The sequence below is a fragment of the Taudactylus pleione genome, unplaced genomic scaffold (assembly GCF_031769625.1).
Source record: "Taudactylus pleione unplaced genomic scaffold, aTauple2 ptg000117l, whole genome shotgun sequence".
Lineage (NCBI taxonomy): Eukaryota > Metazoa > Chordata > Amphibia > Anura > Myobatrachidae > Taudactylus > Taudactylus pleione.
In genome coordinates this window covers 20675102-20690887 of record NW_028284519.1, presented here as the reverse complement: position 1 = coordinate 20690887, position 15786 = coordinate 20675102, and the positions used below count along the sequence as shown (strand labels likewise).

At 49.2% G+C, this 15786-nt stretch overlaps 1 protein-coding gene across 2 annotated transcripts in view; it reads right to left on the bottom strand.

The window, feature by feature from the left end:
- Positions 1-14838, bottom strand: part of BBS2 (Bardet-Biedl syndrome 2) — a 48181-nt gene extending 33343 nt beyond the window's left edge. The window contains exons 1-4 of one of the 2 annotated variants that reach the window (XM_088471978.1): positions 14765-14838; positions 11228-11353; positions 8635-8862; positions 6292-6417 (exon numbers count right to left, since the gene is read on the bottom strand). In XM_088471978.1, coding sequence (XP_088328104.1) covers positions 6292-6417; positions 8635-8862; positions 11228-11344 — 471 coding nt within the window. In that variant the 5' untranslated portion in view covers positions 11345-11353; positions 14765-14838. Of the gene's footprint in view, positions 1-6291; positions 6418-8634; positions 8863-11227; positions 11354-14641; positions 14688-14764 lie in introns of those variants that run through there. The other variant, XM_088471977.1, reaches the window with a different exon arrangement.
- Positions 14839-15786: the final 948 nt, after the last annotated feature.

Sequence of the window (15786 nt, the reverse complement as noted above, 5' to 3'; positions counted from 1 at the left end):
ATAGGGTTCCACAGGATACCTTGGGGTATAGGTGTGACGTCAGTCGCAGGGCACCAAAGAGTTAAGCTTTCAGCCTCCCAGGATGCACTAGGTCCCCCTCCTATACCCCGCCCCCGGGCCAAGGCACCTCAGTTAGTTACCAAGCCATAGGCCGGAGGAGGAGAAGGAAGAGAGAGAACAAAGATCTGGACACATACAAGAATCACATTCTCACCAGAGGGAGACGGAAAACCGGTGACCAGAGCAAAGCCCATCTGCAGCACAGGTGCGACAGGGCGGGAGTCCTGTGGAACCCTATGGACTTCGTAGAAATAGAGATAACAAGGGTAAGTTCTTACCATATCTCATATTTTCTACTTCAGGGTCCATAGGGTATCCACAGGATACCTTGGGGATGTCCCAAAGCAGTATCCTTTAAGGGTGGGGACGCTCCTGTGCAGAAAGGAGAATCCGCCGCCCGAAGGAAGCATCCTGAGAGGCGAAGGTGTCAAACCTGTAATACCTCACGAAGGTATGGACAGAAGACCACGTAGCAGCCTTGCAGATCTGAACTGCCAAGGCACCACGTCGAGCTGCCCACGAAGGACCCACAGACCTAGTGGAATGAGCCTTCAGAGAAGGAGGGACTGGTAGGCCTTCATGAAGATAAGCTTCAGAAATAGCCATACGGATCCAGGCTGCCAAAGTTTGCTTTGAAGCAGGCCAACCCTTTTTACGGAAGCCATAGAGGACAAACAAAGCGTCCGACTTCCTAAACGAAGAAGTGCGGTCAACATAAGTCCTTAAGGCCCGCACAACATCCAAAGAGGCCTCACCCACGGAAAGACCCGGTGAGTTAAAGGCCGGAACAACTATTTCCTCGTTAACATGAAACTGGGAAACAACTTTGGGAAGAAACTCGGGCCGAGTGCGGAGCACTGCCCTGTTCCCATGAAAAACCAAGAAAGGGGGTCTACAAGAAAGAGCCCCTAACTCAGAAACACGTCTGGCCGAAGCAATGGCCAGAAGGAAAAACAGTCTTAGCTGTTAGCCATTTAATATCCACTGAGCCCAGTGGTTCAAACGGCGGTCCTTGGAGAGCCCTCAGGACCACAGCCAAATCCCAAGGCGCCACAGGTGGAACAAAGGGCGGCTGAATACGGAGAACACCTTGCATAAAGGTGCGCACATCCGGGATTGTAGCAATCCTACGGTGAATCCAGACAGATAGGGCCGAAACCTGTACCTTCAAAGAAGCAAGGCGAAGCCCCTGATCTAGTCCCGCTTGCAGGAAGACGAGAATCCGAGACAGACGAAACTCCCGCGGTGCATAACCTCTCGGTCGACACCACTGGAAAAACGTATGCCACACACGATGGTATATCCTCGCGGAAGACGGTTTCCGAGCTCGTAACATGGTACGCACCACAGAGCTGGAAAACCCCCGGGACCTCAGCATGGCCGTCTCAACAGCCACGCCGTCAAAGACAGCCGAGTCAGGTCCGGGTGAAGGCAAGGACCCTGAGACAGAAGGTCCGGTCGTAGCGGCAACCGCAGAGGACTGTCCACGGACAGACCCTGAAGGTCTGAGAACCAGTGCCGTCTGGGCCACGCGGGAGCTATCAACAGGAGCGTCCCTCCTTCCTGTTTGAATTTCCGGATTACCCGTGGAAGAAGGGAGACCGGAGGGAACAGGTATGCGAACCGGAACGTCCACCGGACGGACAGAGCATCCACCAGAGACGCCCCTTCGTCTCTTGTGCGAGACCCGTACACCGGCAACTTGTTGTTGTGCCGGGACGCCATGAGGTCGATTTCTGGAAGACCCCACCTGTCCACCAGTAGTTGAAAAACGTCCGGGTGCAGGGACCATTCCCCTGGATGAACGTCCTGGCGACTTAGAAAGTCCGCCTCCCAATTTAGCACTCCCGGGATGAAGACCGCTGATATGGCCGGAAGATTGCGCTCCGCCCAAACCAGGATCCGAGAGACCTCTACGAGAGCCGCCCGACTGCGAGTTCCTCCTTGCCTGTTTATGTAGGCCACGGTGGTAGCGTTGTCCGACTGGACCTGCACCGGGTGACCCTGGAGAAACCGCTGTGCCTGCAGGAGAGCATTGAAGACCGCACGGAGTTCCAAGATATTTATTGGAAGCTCCGCTTCTGTCGGCGTCCACCTGCCCTGGAACAAGTGTGGACCCGAAACTGCTCCCCAGCCCCGAAGACTGGCGTTCGTTGTCAACAGGACCCAATTTGGAACCCAGAACGGACGTCCCTTGTTGAGGTGGGTCGTCTTTAACCACCACGCAAGGGACAGGCGAACCTCCGGGGTGAGCACTATCGTCTGGGACTTCAGAGACTGAGGCAGCCCGTTCCACTTGGACAGGATCAGGTGCTGCAGAGGTCTGGAGTGAAACTGGGCGTATTCCACCATGTCGAACACCGACACCATGGAGCCCAGTAACCTCATCGCCGAGTGTAAGGACACCCGGCGGCTGTGCAGACAACTGCGCACCCTTGACTGTAAAGCAGAGATCTTGTCCTCCGTCACGAAGATCCTTTGCTGTCCCAAGTCCAATAAGGCTCCAAGATGCAGAATCCTCCGAGACGGGATTAGAGTGGACTTCAGCCAGTTGATTAGCCAGCCGTGCCGTTGCAGCAGTGCAATGGTCAGGTCCAAGTGGTGTAACAGGAGCTCTGGAGATCCTGCCACCAATAACAGGTCGTCCAAGTACGGCAACATGCGGACTCCTTGCAGCCGCAAAGAAGCCGCCATGACCGCCATCACCTTGGTGAAAACACGTGGTGCTGTCGCCAGGCCAAAAGGTAACGCCCGAAACTGGAAGTGGTCGCTGCAGATTGCAAACCGAAGGAACTCTTGATGGCGCAAAAGAATAGGGACATGCAGGTAAGCGTCCTGTATGTCCAATGACACCATGTAGTCCCCAGGTTCCAGCGCCAGAATGATGGACCGTAGGGTCTCCATCCGAAACTTCGGGACCCGCAAAGACTTGTTGAGTGCTTTGAGGTTGAGAATCGGACGATATGACCCATTGGGTTTCTGTACCAAAAATATATTTGAATAGAAACCCTGGCCCCTCTGGGAGAATGGAACAGGCACTATAACTCCAGCCTGGAGCATAGTGTGCAATACCTTCCGCAGCTCCGTAGCCTTGTTCCGGTCTGATGGTAGACCCGTGGTGAAGAATCGAGCCGGGGGTCTGTGCTGGAAGGAGAGGGCGTACCCGTGGGAGACCACCTCCAGAACCCAAGTGTCTGTCGTAGTGAACGACCAACACCGGGAGAACTGCAGCAGGCGGCCTCCCACCCTGGGATCCCCCAAAGGGAGGCCCGGACCGTCAGGCCGCAGGCTTCTCATCTGGCTTGGGGGCCGGACGTCTGGTACTCCATGCCTGTTTCCGGGGCTTGACCGATTTCTTAGGGCCAGCCTGTCGAGGAAACGACTGTGGTTTGGGCCTGCCCTGGGCCTTAGATGACCGAAAGGACGATGGTCCAGAACCAGAAGGAGCAGCGGCCGACGGGAGACAAGCAGATTTGGCTGCCGCCAGCGTGGCCACAATCTTATCCAGATCCGGACCGAAGAGAACTTCTCCGGTAAACGGCAACGCTTCCAGACCTTTCTTCGAATCTGCGTCCGCCTTCCAGGATCGCAGCCACAAGGTGCGACGAGCAGCTACCGCTGCTGAAGAAATTCTAGACACCAGAGTACTAATGTCTAGAGCCGCCTCGTTGATGTAGGTGGCCAAATCACGGAGATTGCCAATCAACTCCGCCTGTTCGGCTGGACAGTCGGATTCAAAAGAAGCCTCTAATGAATCCGCCCAGCGCTCCATCGCTCTGGCAACCCAGCAAATGGCCATAGCCGGCCGTGCTGCCCCCCCTGCAAGGGAATAAGCGGACTTCAGGCAGATTTCTACCTTGCGGTCCGTAGCATCCTTAAGGGAGGACATGGATGGCATCGGCAATGTGGCACTACGGACAAGACGGGTCACGTGAAAATCCACCTGTGGAGGGGATTCCCACTTAGCAAAATAATTATCCGCGAACGGATAAGCCACCGCCAGGCGTCTCTGTGGCTGGTATCTTTTGCCAGGTTGTTTCCACGCCTCCTCTAAATGGTCCACCAACTGACCCGAAAGAGGAAAGACTGTGGCATCGCCCTTCACATCTTTGAAAAAGGCATACTTAGATTTAGCCGCTGGGGGAACTTCGTCCTCAATCATCAAGGCTGTGCGGACCGCCCGAATAAGTCCAGGAATATATACTTTGGACTTCGCATCAGCGTCCTTAGTATGGAGAGGTTCCTGATCGTAAGGATCCAGAATCTCCCCATCATCAGACGTCCCTTCGTCATAAGGAGCGGACAGAGACGCCACCGGCCTTTTATGAGGCCGCATCACAGACTCCCCTTGCAACACATCCGACAAGTGCTGTACAGAACTCGTCAGGGAGTTAACCCACGCTGGCTCCTGAGAACCCGGGAGCGGGGAAATAGGGAGACTGTGGGGTACCACCAATTGTCGTGGGAACCCCTGCATGGGTGACGACACCACAGACTGCTGGGACAAACCCATCGGAGTAAACGCGGGCTGCGGAGCTAACTGGCCCACTAAAGCTGTTAACGCCTGAGCGAAACAAGCCCAGGGCGGCTCCTGTACCGGTGCTGTAACCGTAATAGGCCGCGCCATGGACAAACACTGCCGGCAAAGGCCCTCCGCGCTACCCTCCCCCTCCGCTAACGGTACTGTGCACGTGGTACACTGTAGCCGGAGGGGAAAATCACTTTCAGACATGATGGCACCACGTATGTGACCTCTCTCACCAATTACGTATTAAATAGGCGAGAGACCACCCTGCAGCACCGCACTGCAAGGGCTTTAGCAGAAAGAACAGGGACAGTAATAAAGCTGACAGTTTTGAGAAGATAAAGTTACAGGCAGCAGCGCTAGCACAGTCACATACAATGCAGAGAAATAACAATTCCTGCACTAACAGCGCTGATCACTCAACTACACAGACACAGGGCCTGGTAGGACACAGCGCTGCATACACAGACCTGAGCCACAGCGGAGGAGAGGTATGCGGGGGGACCCAGACCACGATGCTTCCTTCCAGGCTTCCAGCAGCGTTCACCATGCGTTGCAGAGAAGATGGCCGCCGAGGAGCAGAGAGAAGCTGGCCTGGGGGAGGAGCGCTGACACAGGACCAGTCAGCACAGTGCAGAGAGGGCTGTGTGCAGCGGGGGAGGCGCCGGCTGTGAGACAGGGAAGGCGCGCTCCCCTGGCATGCATTTAACCCCTGGGACGCCGCAGCGCTACCGCTCTGCTGCGGTCCGCTGTCCCAGGGGGTAGTGGAAAGCGCAGGGTCAGTACCTGGCTCCACGCTGCAGCCAGTCCCCAGGGAGCCCCCTGCCTGGGGACTTAGGACCATGTGACCAGCGGGGACCCACCGCGGGACCCCGCTGCTTACCTTTGTCCCCCTTGGATCCGGCCATGGTCCGGAACATCTGGGGTCACCGCTAGCTGTGACCCCAGATGCTCACCAGCATCCCCGGATCGGTACCGGCGGGGGTGTAGGGAAGACAACATGGACGTCAGGACTGACTGTCCATGCTGTACATCCAGATGTGCAGCCACAGCTGCACTGAAGAAAGCTTCAGGGGCTCTTCTAGCCCCCACTCCGACAGGTGCACCCGACGCCGGCCGGGCACCAAACTAAACTGAGGTGCCTTGGCCCGGGGGCGGGGTATAGGAGGGGGACCTAGTGCATCCTGGGAGGCTGAAAGCTTAACTCTTTGGTGCCCTGCGACTGACGTCACACCTATACCCCAAGGTATCCTGTGGATACCCTATGGACCCTGAAGTAGAAAGTTGTGTTTAATATAAGGCATGGTTCTAGCACGGTAGGTGATTGGGTTTGGAGATGATGTTTACACTACCTGCAAACTGAGACACACTTTGAGTTTTGCAGAGACACTACCCCAGAACAGACAGTTGGTGTCCACATTAAGATGCACCTATGCACTATTAAGGCATCTTTGGATAGTTTTGTAAGTGAAGTCCAATTATGGGCAGAATATTCGCACTGCCAGAGGTCCTGGTTTAGAGCAACAAGAGTTCCACCTTCTGAAACTTCCCTACTCCAGCCACATTTTGTATCCACATAATTGTCACCTATGGTCAATAATGATGATATGATGTGGTGTAAATGTGTCCTGTATTTTGCAATTTTCAGCAGGTAAAAACTATAATAGCCTACCATGTCACAATAACGTGTGATGCTGTTATCTTACCGTCCAAAACATGTCGTTCCCCTTACAGTCGAATCCTTGCAAGGCACAGTTTCCACCAACAATCGCAAGGGGACAAGTGATATCTCCTAACGTCCCAAGAACCACTGCATTGGCTCCGTCTACAATCTAAATAATATTAAATAGAGAAGTAATTGTTATTAGAATGATATTGTCATTTCTTTTATTGTATATACTTCACATTACATTTCACAGCTCTGTCCAATCAGGCATAAGAGGAAGCCATAATGAAACCAAGGCAAACAATCAGCCTTGGGGGGGGTTACGCAGCATGTACAGCAATTGCTCCAAATTGGAAAGGATGCCACATAATGCTTTTATCATTCAAGCAGGTGTTTTACATGTTCTGAGCACAATCTAGCACACAGAGCATTTTAAGCGCTATGACAAACTGAGATTAAAAGAGCTGCACTATTCTAGCAGCAATAACAACACTGTAATAATGAAGCTTCGGAAGCTGATGGTGAGACACAGCCTGTAGAGTATCAGAGCTATCAAATTGGCCTCTTACATAATCTCTTGTTGGGTAGGCAGTGTTTTACACCCACAATGGCCACACCAAAAGTTGCCATGTATAGGTTACAATGGAAATAGAATCTGTCTTATATTCCTATATATGTGAACCTTATTTAACATTTGATATAGCTATATAGTCCAGAAACAAGATAATGCATATTTTTTTAAAAGTATGTTCATGTTTACATTTGTGCGGTCGCAGAGACCCCAGTGAAACACAGACCAGTGGGGGAGATGTATGAAGGGGCGATATGAGGAAGAAGCGATATCAGCTGATACCACTTCTCACCCATGTATTATTGAGGGGTCCGGTGTTAGATGACAGGGGCGCTATGCGCCCCAGTCATTATCGGGGATGCTATCTACAAGATGGCGCGCCGTTGCGCAGGGCAATGTATGAACGGACAGTGGTACTGACCGTTTTGACAGCTGCTGCTGTCTTTGCCTTATCAACAGAGCAGGGACAGCACTGTCCCTGCTTCAGCGGCTGAGACACAGCCTATTAGCACTAGGCTGATGTGCTGTGTTCAGGTGGGGATCGCCGAAGGGGGACTTTTCACTGCCCCACTCATACATCTCATTGGTAGTGCTTCCTGGTTCGCCTCGGTAAGGAGGCAAAGCAGGAAGAGTTATGGTGGCACGATCCGTGCAGCTATAATACATCCTCCCCAGTATTCCATACTGCTATACCTAACAGAGCCAATGTAACCATGTCTGCTTCTAATAATTCCAGGCTACACTATATGGGTTAATGCTGTTCTGCAAATGAGATCTGATGGAGGTCTCCCATGTAACTCTAAAGCTGGGTACACACCTAAACAAAGGTGTGACCCAGCGATGCAATGTAACGATACATCCAATCACCGTACACACTACACAATCCGGCATACAACACCTCGTCAGCCGTGGAATCGTTTCATCTAATGAGCTGTACAACAGAAGGGACGATTCAATGAACGATGGCAGCGAACGATGGATTGGGTATACACACTATATGATGTGTACAATGTATCGTTCCAATCCACGTTGAAATTATGTATCGGATGTTAGATCGTATAATGTGTACTTAGCTTAAGCCGTTTACCACTGAGAAACATGTGTGCTGACTCCCCGATTGCTGATTGCAGCATCACCGGAATTTCTTTTCACCGATGGTAAGTGGATGCTTCGTATTGGCCGTGTACTAAACTCCACAGTAAATGATTTAATGGCAGACAAGGTTGGGACATGTACAAATTATAGCATAGTTCATCAGGTTAATGTTAAAGGATAGGATTAGTGCCATTATTGTCTTGCATAATTAATAACAATTACAAAAACAAGTAAAAACAACATAAACTGGGATAAGCTATTTGGAAGCCAACATTGGTACAACCAGCCGTGCTAGTGGGCTGCATCAGCCTCTTCCTTTGCACAAAGGACTAGTTACTTGCTTAATGAATGCCCAGTATGTCAGGGGTTGATGCTATGGAACTACATCAGCTGCAACAGTTAGATAGAGCCAGTTAGTTATGCTTCCGTCTACACTAGAGAATTCCCCATGTCCCAGAAATGAGATCCATCTAACAGGGAGTCCCAGATATCACTAGATGAAGCCCACGTCCTCCTCTTATTGATTTACTGGAATGTGATCAGTAGATGATAAAGGGACAAAAGTATTTTTCTATCCCTGATATACAGTTGCCGGCCAGACCGTAAATATAATGACATTAAACAGTAGATGTTGGGGTGGCGTAACGAGAGGCAAAGGGTCCAGAACGGTCAACATCCAGTCAATGGCTGCCATTTAAATCAGTTGTTATCAATCACCTCTTTATAGAACAGATCAGAGTTGTTGTGAACGTCATAGGCCAGGAGATTGGTTTGTGTTCCCACTATGAGAGAGTCACAGCCCAGGGAAGGATCCAGCACTCCGGCAGTTAGGCAGCTGACACTCTGGTTAATGTTCAATAGAGAAATATCCGTGTCCTGACTACTCTGCATTAAGCGGTTAGCAGAAGCTCGCTGGCTGCGAGCATGGGGGTTATGTATAAAAACCTAGGAAAAATAAAAAATTTAAAAAAAAAAAAGTTACATTATAGAAAATGGAACACATTAAAATTAATTTAAAACCATTTATCTTATTTGCTAAAATGCAAAGTTCACTTCTACAGATTGGAGGAAGCCATGTGTGTGTGAAACCCATATCCATGACAATGGAGCCTATCAACTGAAAAGGAACTAGTAATGTTCATCAAGCATGAGGGCCGGTGGACACAATGTTTTCATTGGTTCCTTGTGACGGGTATAGCCTCATTTATGTCACTAACTCCTTGTCAACTAATAGGTTCAGCCCACAAAATGGCTGCCTCCACTATATATATGGGTTCACTTTACGTATAAGACTTTCCAGTAAGACTGATATACACATATGCATTTATGGTCACGGTTTGATAATATTAGGCCTCAGATACTACTCATGCATTTACTACAGAGATACAAGATATACGTGGGCTGACTGAAAAGTAATGAGACTGCCTCTGTTCTTTGTCCCATAGGAAGACATGGCAACGCTATGCTGGTTAATGTGAAGCTCATATATCGATGTGTCTGAACCTGCGGTTGGACTGCCGTAGTCTTCTTTGTTTGGTCACAGCGACTGGAAGATCTTCGTACGTTTCGTCATGGCCGATGAGGAAGAGGTGTCTGTGAGATTACGTCAGAGATGTGTGATTGAATTTTGAGTTAAACATGGAAAAAGTGGAAATGAAACTCATGAAATGTTACGGCAAGTATACGGTGGAGAAACAATTAGCCGTACTGCAGTATGTCAGTGATGGAATCACTTCAAGGAAGGAAATACGCAAGTGACTGTCGAAGCGCGTTCTGGGAGACCATCCATCACTGTTACAGATGTCAACATTGCCAAAGCTGCAGAGATGTTGCAAAATGACAGAAGGGTAACTTTACGCAAACTTTCGGCTTCACTTGGCATCTCATTCAAACGGGTTCAGCTTATTGTGATGAAGGAACTGAAAATGCATCACGTGTATGCCAGGTGGGTGCCCAGAAGAGCAGATGCGACGACGAGTTGAATCATGCAAAAACACCGTTCGAATGTCAGAGAGGAGACCCTGACATTGATTGTGACATGAAAAGCAAAAAATACCCAAGCGCTTAAAAACACACTGTTAAAATAACTGTAGCTACAGCGGTAATAGCAGAAAAGGGGAATAATTGCAAACCCACAAGAAACAAAAATTGGAAATAAATACCGCGCTAATATACAGAAATAATATAAAAGTAAATTTAATAACCAGACATAAAATACACTCAAAATGTGTTAGGAATAGCCAAAGACTAGAAATTAAACACAGAAATTATTGAGGTCTATTGTAGACAAATGAATACTGAGATATAAGGGCAATTAAATAAAACATACAAGATAATGCAAAACATAAAAATCAATGGATGTGGAATGAATGGAAAATGATGATGATAATAATATATGAATGAAAAATTATGTGAACACCCCGTCAGCCGCCACGGCACTTGGTCGATTGGATGGAACTGTTAATAGTTGGCGACCAGTGTGGAGATCTCGGTATATCGCTCACCACTCAGGTGTAAGGAGCCTGAAAAGGTGCTGGAGGCAATGCAGGCGTAAAAAGGTAAGTGCGGCCGCGGCTTAACAGGAATTCCCGCACTAAAGAAGGACAACAGGTGGTGGATGAAATGATGTTTAACAGGTACCGGTGACAACAGAAGTAGCAATGGGACATGGGCAGCAGCGCGTTTCGTCCCGGTCCTGGGACTTTTTCAAGCTAGCTGTGACATGAAAAACAAATACTTAACTGCGCTGGTTTTCTGAGAAATAAATGTATACCAATGCAGTTAAGTTTTGTTTTTCTTGTTTAATGTAGCTTTGCAATTTCTCCTTGTTTTTAACGGCAGCAGTGTTTCTGCTCTCAGGTGTGACCCAGGCGCTGAGATAATTGTGGTGATCGATTGTGACGTGTGACGAATCATGGATTCCTCATTATGATCCGGGAATCCAGACAAAAGTCCAGTGTATGAAAACAATTCCGCTTTTTCTAAATTTAACACAAAATTAAATCACACATCTCTGACGTAATCTCAGACACGTCTTCCTCATCCGCCATGACGAAACGTACGAAGATCTTCCAGTCGCTGTGGCCAAAAAAAGAAAACGGCAGACCAACCGCAGGTTCAGACACATCGATGTATGAGCTTCACAATAACCAGCATAGCGTTGCCACGTCTACCTATGGGACAGAAAAACAGAGGCAGTCTCATTACTATTCAATCAGCCCTCGTATGTCTAGATAAGAGGTGGAAGATGATAACGGCATTCTATAATAAACCTGAAGGCACAGGAGGTCTCTCAGTTAGTTCCTTGTACCTTTCCAGCCTGGGTGCCTGCAGTCAGACAGGGGTGTGTCCCATCGTATTTACCCACTGCTACCATTCGAGGGTTGATTTTGTGATTCAACTTCAAAGTAAATATTGGAACAAGCATGATGATTATCTGTAAATAGAGAAAATAAATATTGCTCACAAATCATAGAAATTGTGTGGGACCACTTAAACTCTGGTAGTTCCAAACTATTTCCTCATGTCATGCGTCCTCCTGGAGGCAGCAGCTTCCCTTGTGTGGGACCACTTACCACAGAGTTGTGTGGGACCACTTACAACTCTGGTAGTTCCAAACTCTTTCCTCATGTCATGCGTCCTCCTGGAGGCAGCAGCTTCCCTCACTCCTCCCCCACTGTCATCAACGCCACAATGTCCGAAGTCTACCAAGGCCATCCTCTGATTTATCCCTCACATTCTGCCTTTCTCCCATTCCTCTCATCTCCACCTTCTACGTATTGTTAGAATATGTCCTTTTCTTATTGAGGATGAAACCAAAACTCTAATCCAGTCTCTCATCATCTCCTGCAATCTCCCCTCATCTAGCATTTCCCTCATCCATCTATTCCCACTTCAATAGGTCCTACATGCTGTGGCAAACCTGCTTTTACGCTGGCTTCCCATATCCTCCAGATTCCAGCTTTTATTACCCCATGTTACACCATGTTTGCCGACTTTGAACTGGCACCACCTGGCAGAGTCCCCCAGAGTGGGCATCCATGTCCATTGTGCAGAGGGATGACACAGACGTGTTACTGTGGCTCCGTCTTCCGTTGTTCAAATTTCGTTATTTGCAGCGATGTACCTCAGGGGAGCCACGGTGATGCAATTCAGTGCAAAATACGGCATCCAGCCCCTTGGCCGCCCACTTCATTCCAAAAGTGGGAGGCATGTGGGAAACAGGCCAACTATGTTGGGAGTCCAAGAGTAAGCTGCTCATCAGGAACTACTTAGATAGTTTTCATGTTTAAAGGAAACAATTGAAGAACTTATTTAGGGGTTGGGCTCGGGATCCCGAGGGTCACAATCCCAACGCCGGCATCCTGACTGGGTTAGGATACAGACACCTGTTGGTCAGTATCCTAACCCTCCCCCTCCCGCAGCCTAAACCTTACCCTCCCGGAGCCTAAACCTTACCCTCCCTCCCTGCAGCCTAAACCTGACCCCCCCCCCACAGCCTAACCCTCACCAGCCCGCAGTCTAAACCTTACCTTCCCTCCCTGCAGCCTAAACCTAATTCCCCCCACAGCCTAACCATCACCCTAGTGCCTGACCCTAACCCCAATACTTACCGACGGTATGCCGGTGACAGGATTCTGACAGGTGTTGGGACCCCGGTGATGGCATTGTAAGCACCAGCATCCCGATGGTCGGTATTCTGACCGCATCCCCTTTTTTACATCTACTTTGGCACATCCAATAAACAGAATGGACTGAATAAAGGAGTTCCTCTAGCTACTTGAGAAAACGTCTGTACTAGCACAACACAGCGGCCCATTCAGCCATATGGACAGAAGTAATTAATCAGCAGCAATATGCTGACATCATTTTCTCACTTAAAAACGGGGTGTGTCATTTTCACACACATTAACTCCGACATCAACCATTTTATGCTCCGAGTGCCCTTCAATAGATATAACCAACATGCAGATGTGGCCGGTCAGATCTGTGGCCAATTTAGGATCCTTTTGTTTTACATTTACAGCACACTGCCAGCAGCTATAACAGTCTGTATTCTACACATTCTATTCTATTCTGCTTTCCAGCATTGGTATAACATCCGCCGGGCTAACATCTGGTGGTATTTCATACCGATCCCATTCTATTTGCCTATTGTATCAGCAATGCACAGTTTTGTCCTCCAATAGGCAGCATTGTATATGGGATCTCTCTCTGGTGGCATGCAACTACCTCCCTTAAGTACCTGACAAGTAGATGTATGATGCCTGGGACCATAAAGATCACTGCCTTTAAAGCAGGGGTGGGGAACCTTTTTTCTGCCAAGGGCCATTTTGATATATAAAACATTATTTGCGGGGCCAGTGCAGGCCACACCCCATCTCTGTGACGTCACACGGGGCCACAATCGCCAGTGATTACAGCAATGCCCAGAGCATCCTGAGAATGCTCCGGGAGCTCTAAGGGCAGCAGTGTGACAGTATGAAGCATCCTAAGGACACTCCAGGCAGCACTGCTGCATAGATTCTGGCTGCAGGGTGCCATTCTAAGCACAGTGCTAGCCAGATGAGGCTAGCAGGAAAAAGCTCAGAGGACCAGACCAAATGACTCCACGGGCCTTATACGGCCCCCGGGCCTGAGGTTCCCCATCCCTTCTTTAAAGCCATCTCAGAAACGTTTTATATTGTCACATGAGGCATACACCTATCAACCGACGACTTGATAATGCGCACTAACAATGAATGACTTGTATTGGGCACACAATAGTCACAGCTTTACTTTCACAATTAAATGATCGCAGGACAAGAAAGCAGTGGACAAGTCTACACTCATTTTTTTTGAAACTGGATAACACTGTGTCGTCTTCTGCCTACCAAGCAGGCACTGTAACCAAGGTCCCCAAGCACCAGCCCCACGGTGCATACCACCCTTTTTCTTGCACCTGGCACACTGTCCTTGGTGGCCCAACAGTTAAAATTGGAGTCCGGCGTGTGGCTGTCCTGCTAAAGTGATTCTGCACTGCAGGTCACTGTTGTCACCCCCCAAATACTATGTATTGTTGTGCCCTGCTTTCCCCACTAGCTGACTTAGACAAAGTAACATATAGGTACCATACCCTCAAGCAACGAGACATTTATCCGCACTTCCACGCAGGCGCGAGATATCACTCCGTGTATAGATTTATGTGTGACAGGCTAAGGGAGTGAATCCTGGCTTGGAAATGCTGCTGCTTCCTTTCATGATCTTTTAACCCCTCAGACTACTGCCTTGCCCCGCTGCTGTCCACTGCCTAAACGGGCCTCCAACTAGAGAAAAGGGGAATAGGTTTACCGGTCTGTATCTTTGTTGTTCTTGGAGTTGGCCGGAGGGCCATCGGTGCCCATCCCCATTATTAGGCCCCTTTTCTGTACCCCCTTAAATAATTGCAAACATCTGAAGTTGTTGTTCAGAACCAATTTGTTGTCAGTTATCATGAAAGAGAAATTCCATAACAAAATATCACATCAGTTTTATTGGGCGAGGACAGAAGTTCATGTTTACATGACTGATGTGCATATATAAAGAATGCCTACAATGGTAGTTATAGCATACACATATTTATGATGCATATGGTACATGAGACATGCACAGCTACTGTATGAGTGCGGATGAGTGGCTGTGTGTTCCTATAATAACAGAGCAGAGACAGAATGTTATTTGGGTGACAGCTGCGGCCTCCGGTTACCATGGTAACGCAATCCGGCCGCACCATGGCGTTCCTTCTCCCGGCCCGTGTGACTGTACGGCCAGGTCATGTACATTACACCTCTCCCTTATTTCACCATCCTATTCCCTGTGTTACCGCTACCTGGTACGGGCAAACTCTCCTCCGGTCTGCCGCTGTCCTCCGTTGTCACCGCGTCCGTTGTCAATAAAGTTGTGTGAATGTTTATGGAGAAAGCAGAGAACGTAATGATAGGTCAGTCTGATTGGCGGCAGAAGGCATGCCGGTTCTTGTAGTTCATAATAGCTCTACTGCTCTAGCATAATAAATAAAGTAATACTGATCTGTTTTCTTTTGCACAGCAGTGTATATATATATATATATATATATATATATATATCTCCAGATTATATGTACTCACACACACACATGCAAAGCGGAGAACGCAAGTAACTTTGTATCTGGAACAAACCGTGGGGCTGATTCAGCAGAGGTTGGAATTGCAAAGCTGCACATAAGCAGCTTTGCAATTCCGTCCTTGCGGATATGCAAATACAGCAGAGGGTGTCTGACACCCCCTGCTACATTTGCCATCCCAGCACTGTGACCAACGTCACAGATCACAGCCGCTAGGATGACAATCGCAACCATCAGTCATGATGGAGGATGGCGCTGGCCAGCTAAGTCTCAGCTTCTGTAAACTGGCCGCCTTGCGAGGCAAGGAAACTGGGTCTGTGGGCGCAGCCAATGGCCTTGCCGCTTCCGGAAAACGGGGGCGACATGCTACAGTTTCTGGGAACGCCGTCCGTCCTTGCACCGGCCTGTAAATGCCTTAGCATTCACTGCAATCCTGAAGGGTTGCACATGCTGGAGGCAGGGCCGCAACTAGGGGGGGCTAGAGGTGCACGTGCACCGGGTGCCAGATTGCAGGGGGTGAAAAAAGCTGACTCAAGGTGGCTTGGGGGCTGCAGACTCAGAAAACGGCCATCCAAAAATGGCCGCCGCCAAAGAGGAGACAAATGCTAGAGGTCCTTACTGGCCCGGGGGGTTTATGCTCATTTTCAGTGGGTTTATGCCAGCCGTCCACCTGGACGAACAAGGACAAACTTCATGTACAGGAAGGGAGGGGGCGCAAAATTGCTGCCTTGCACCGGGTGACAGATATC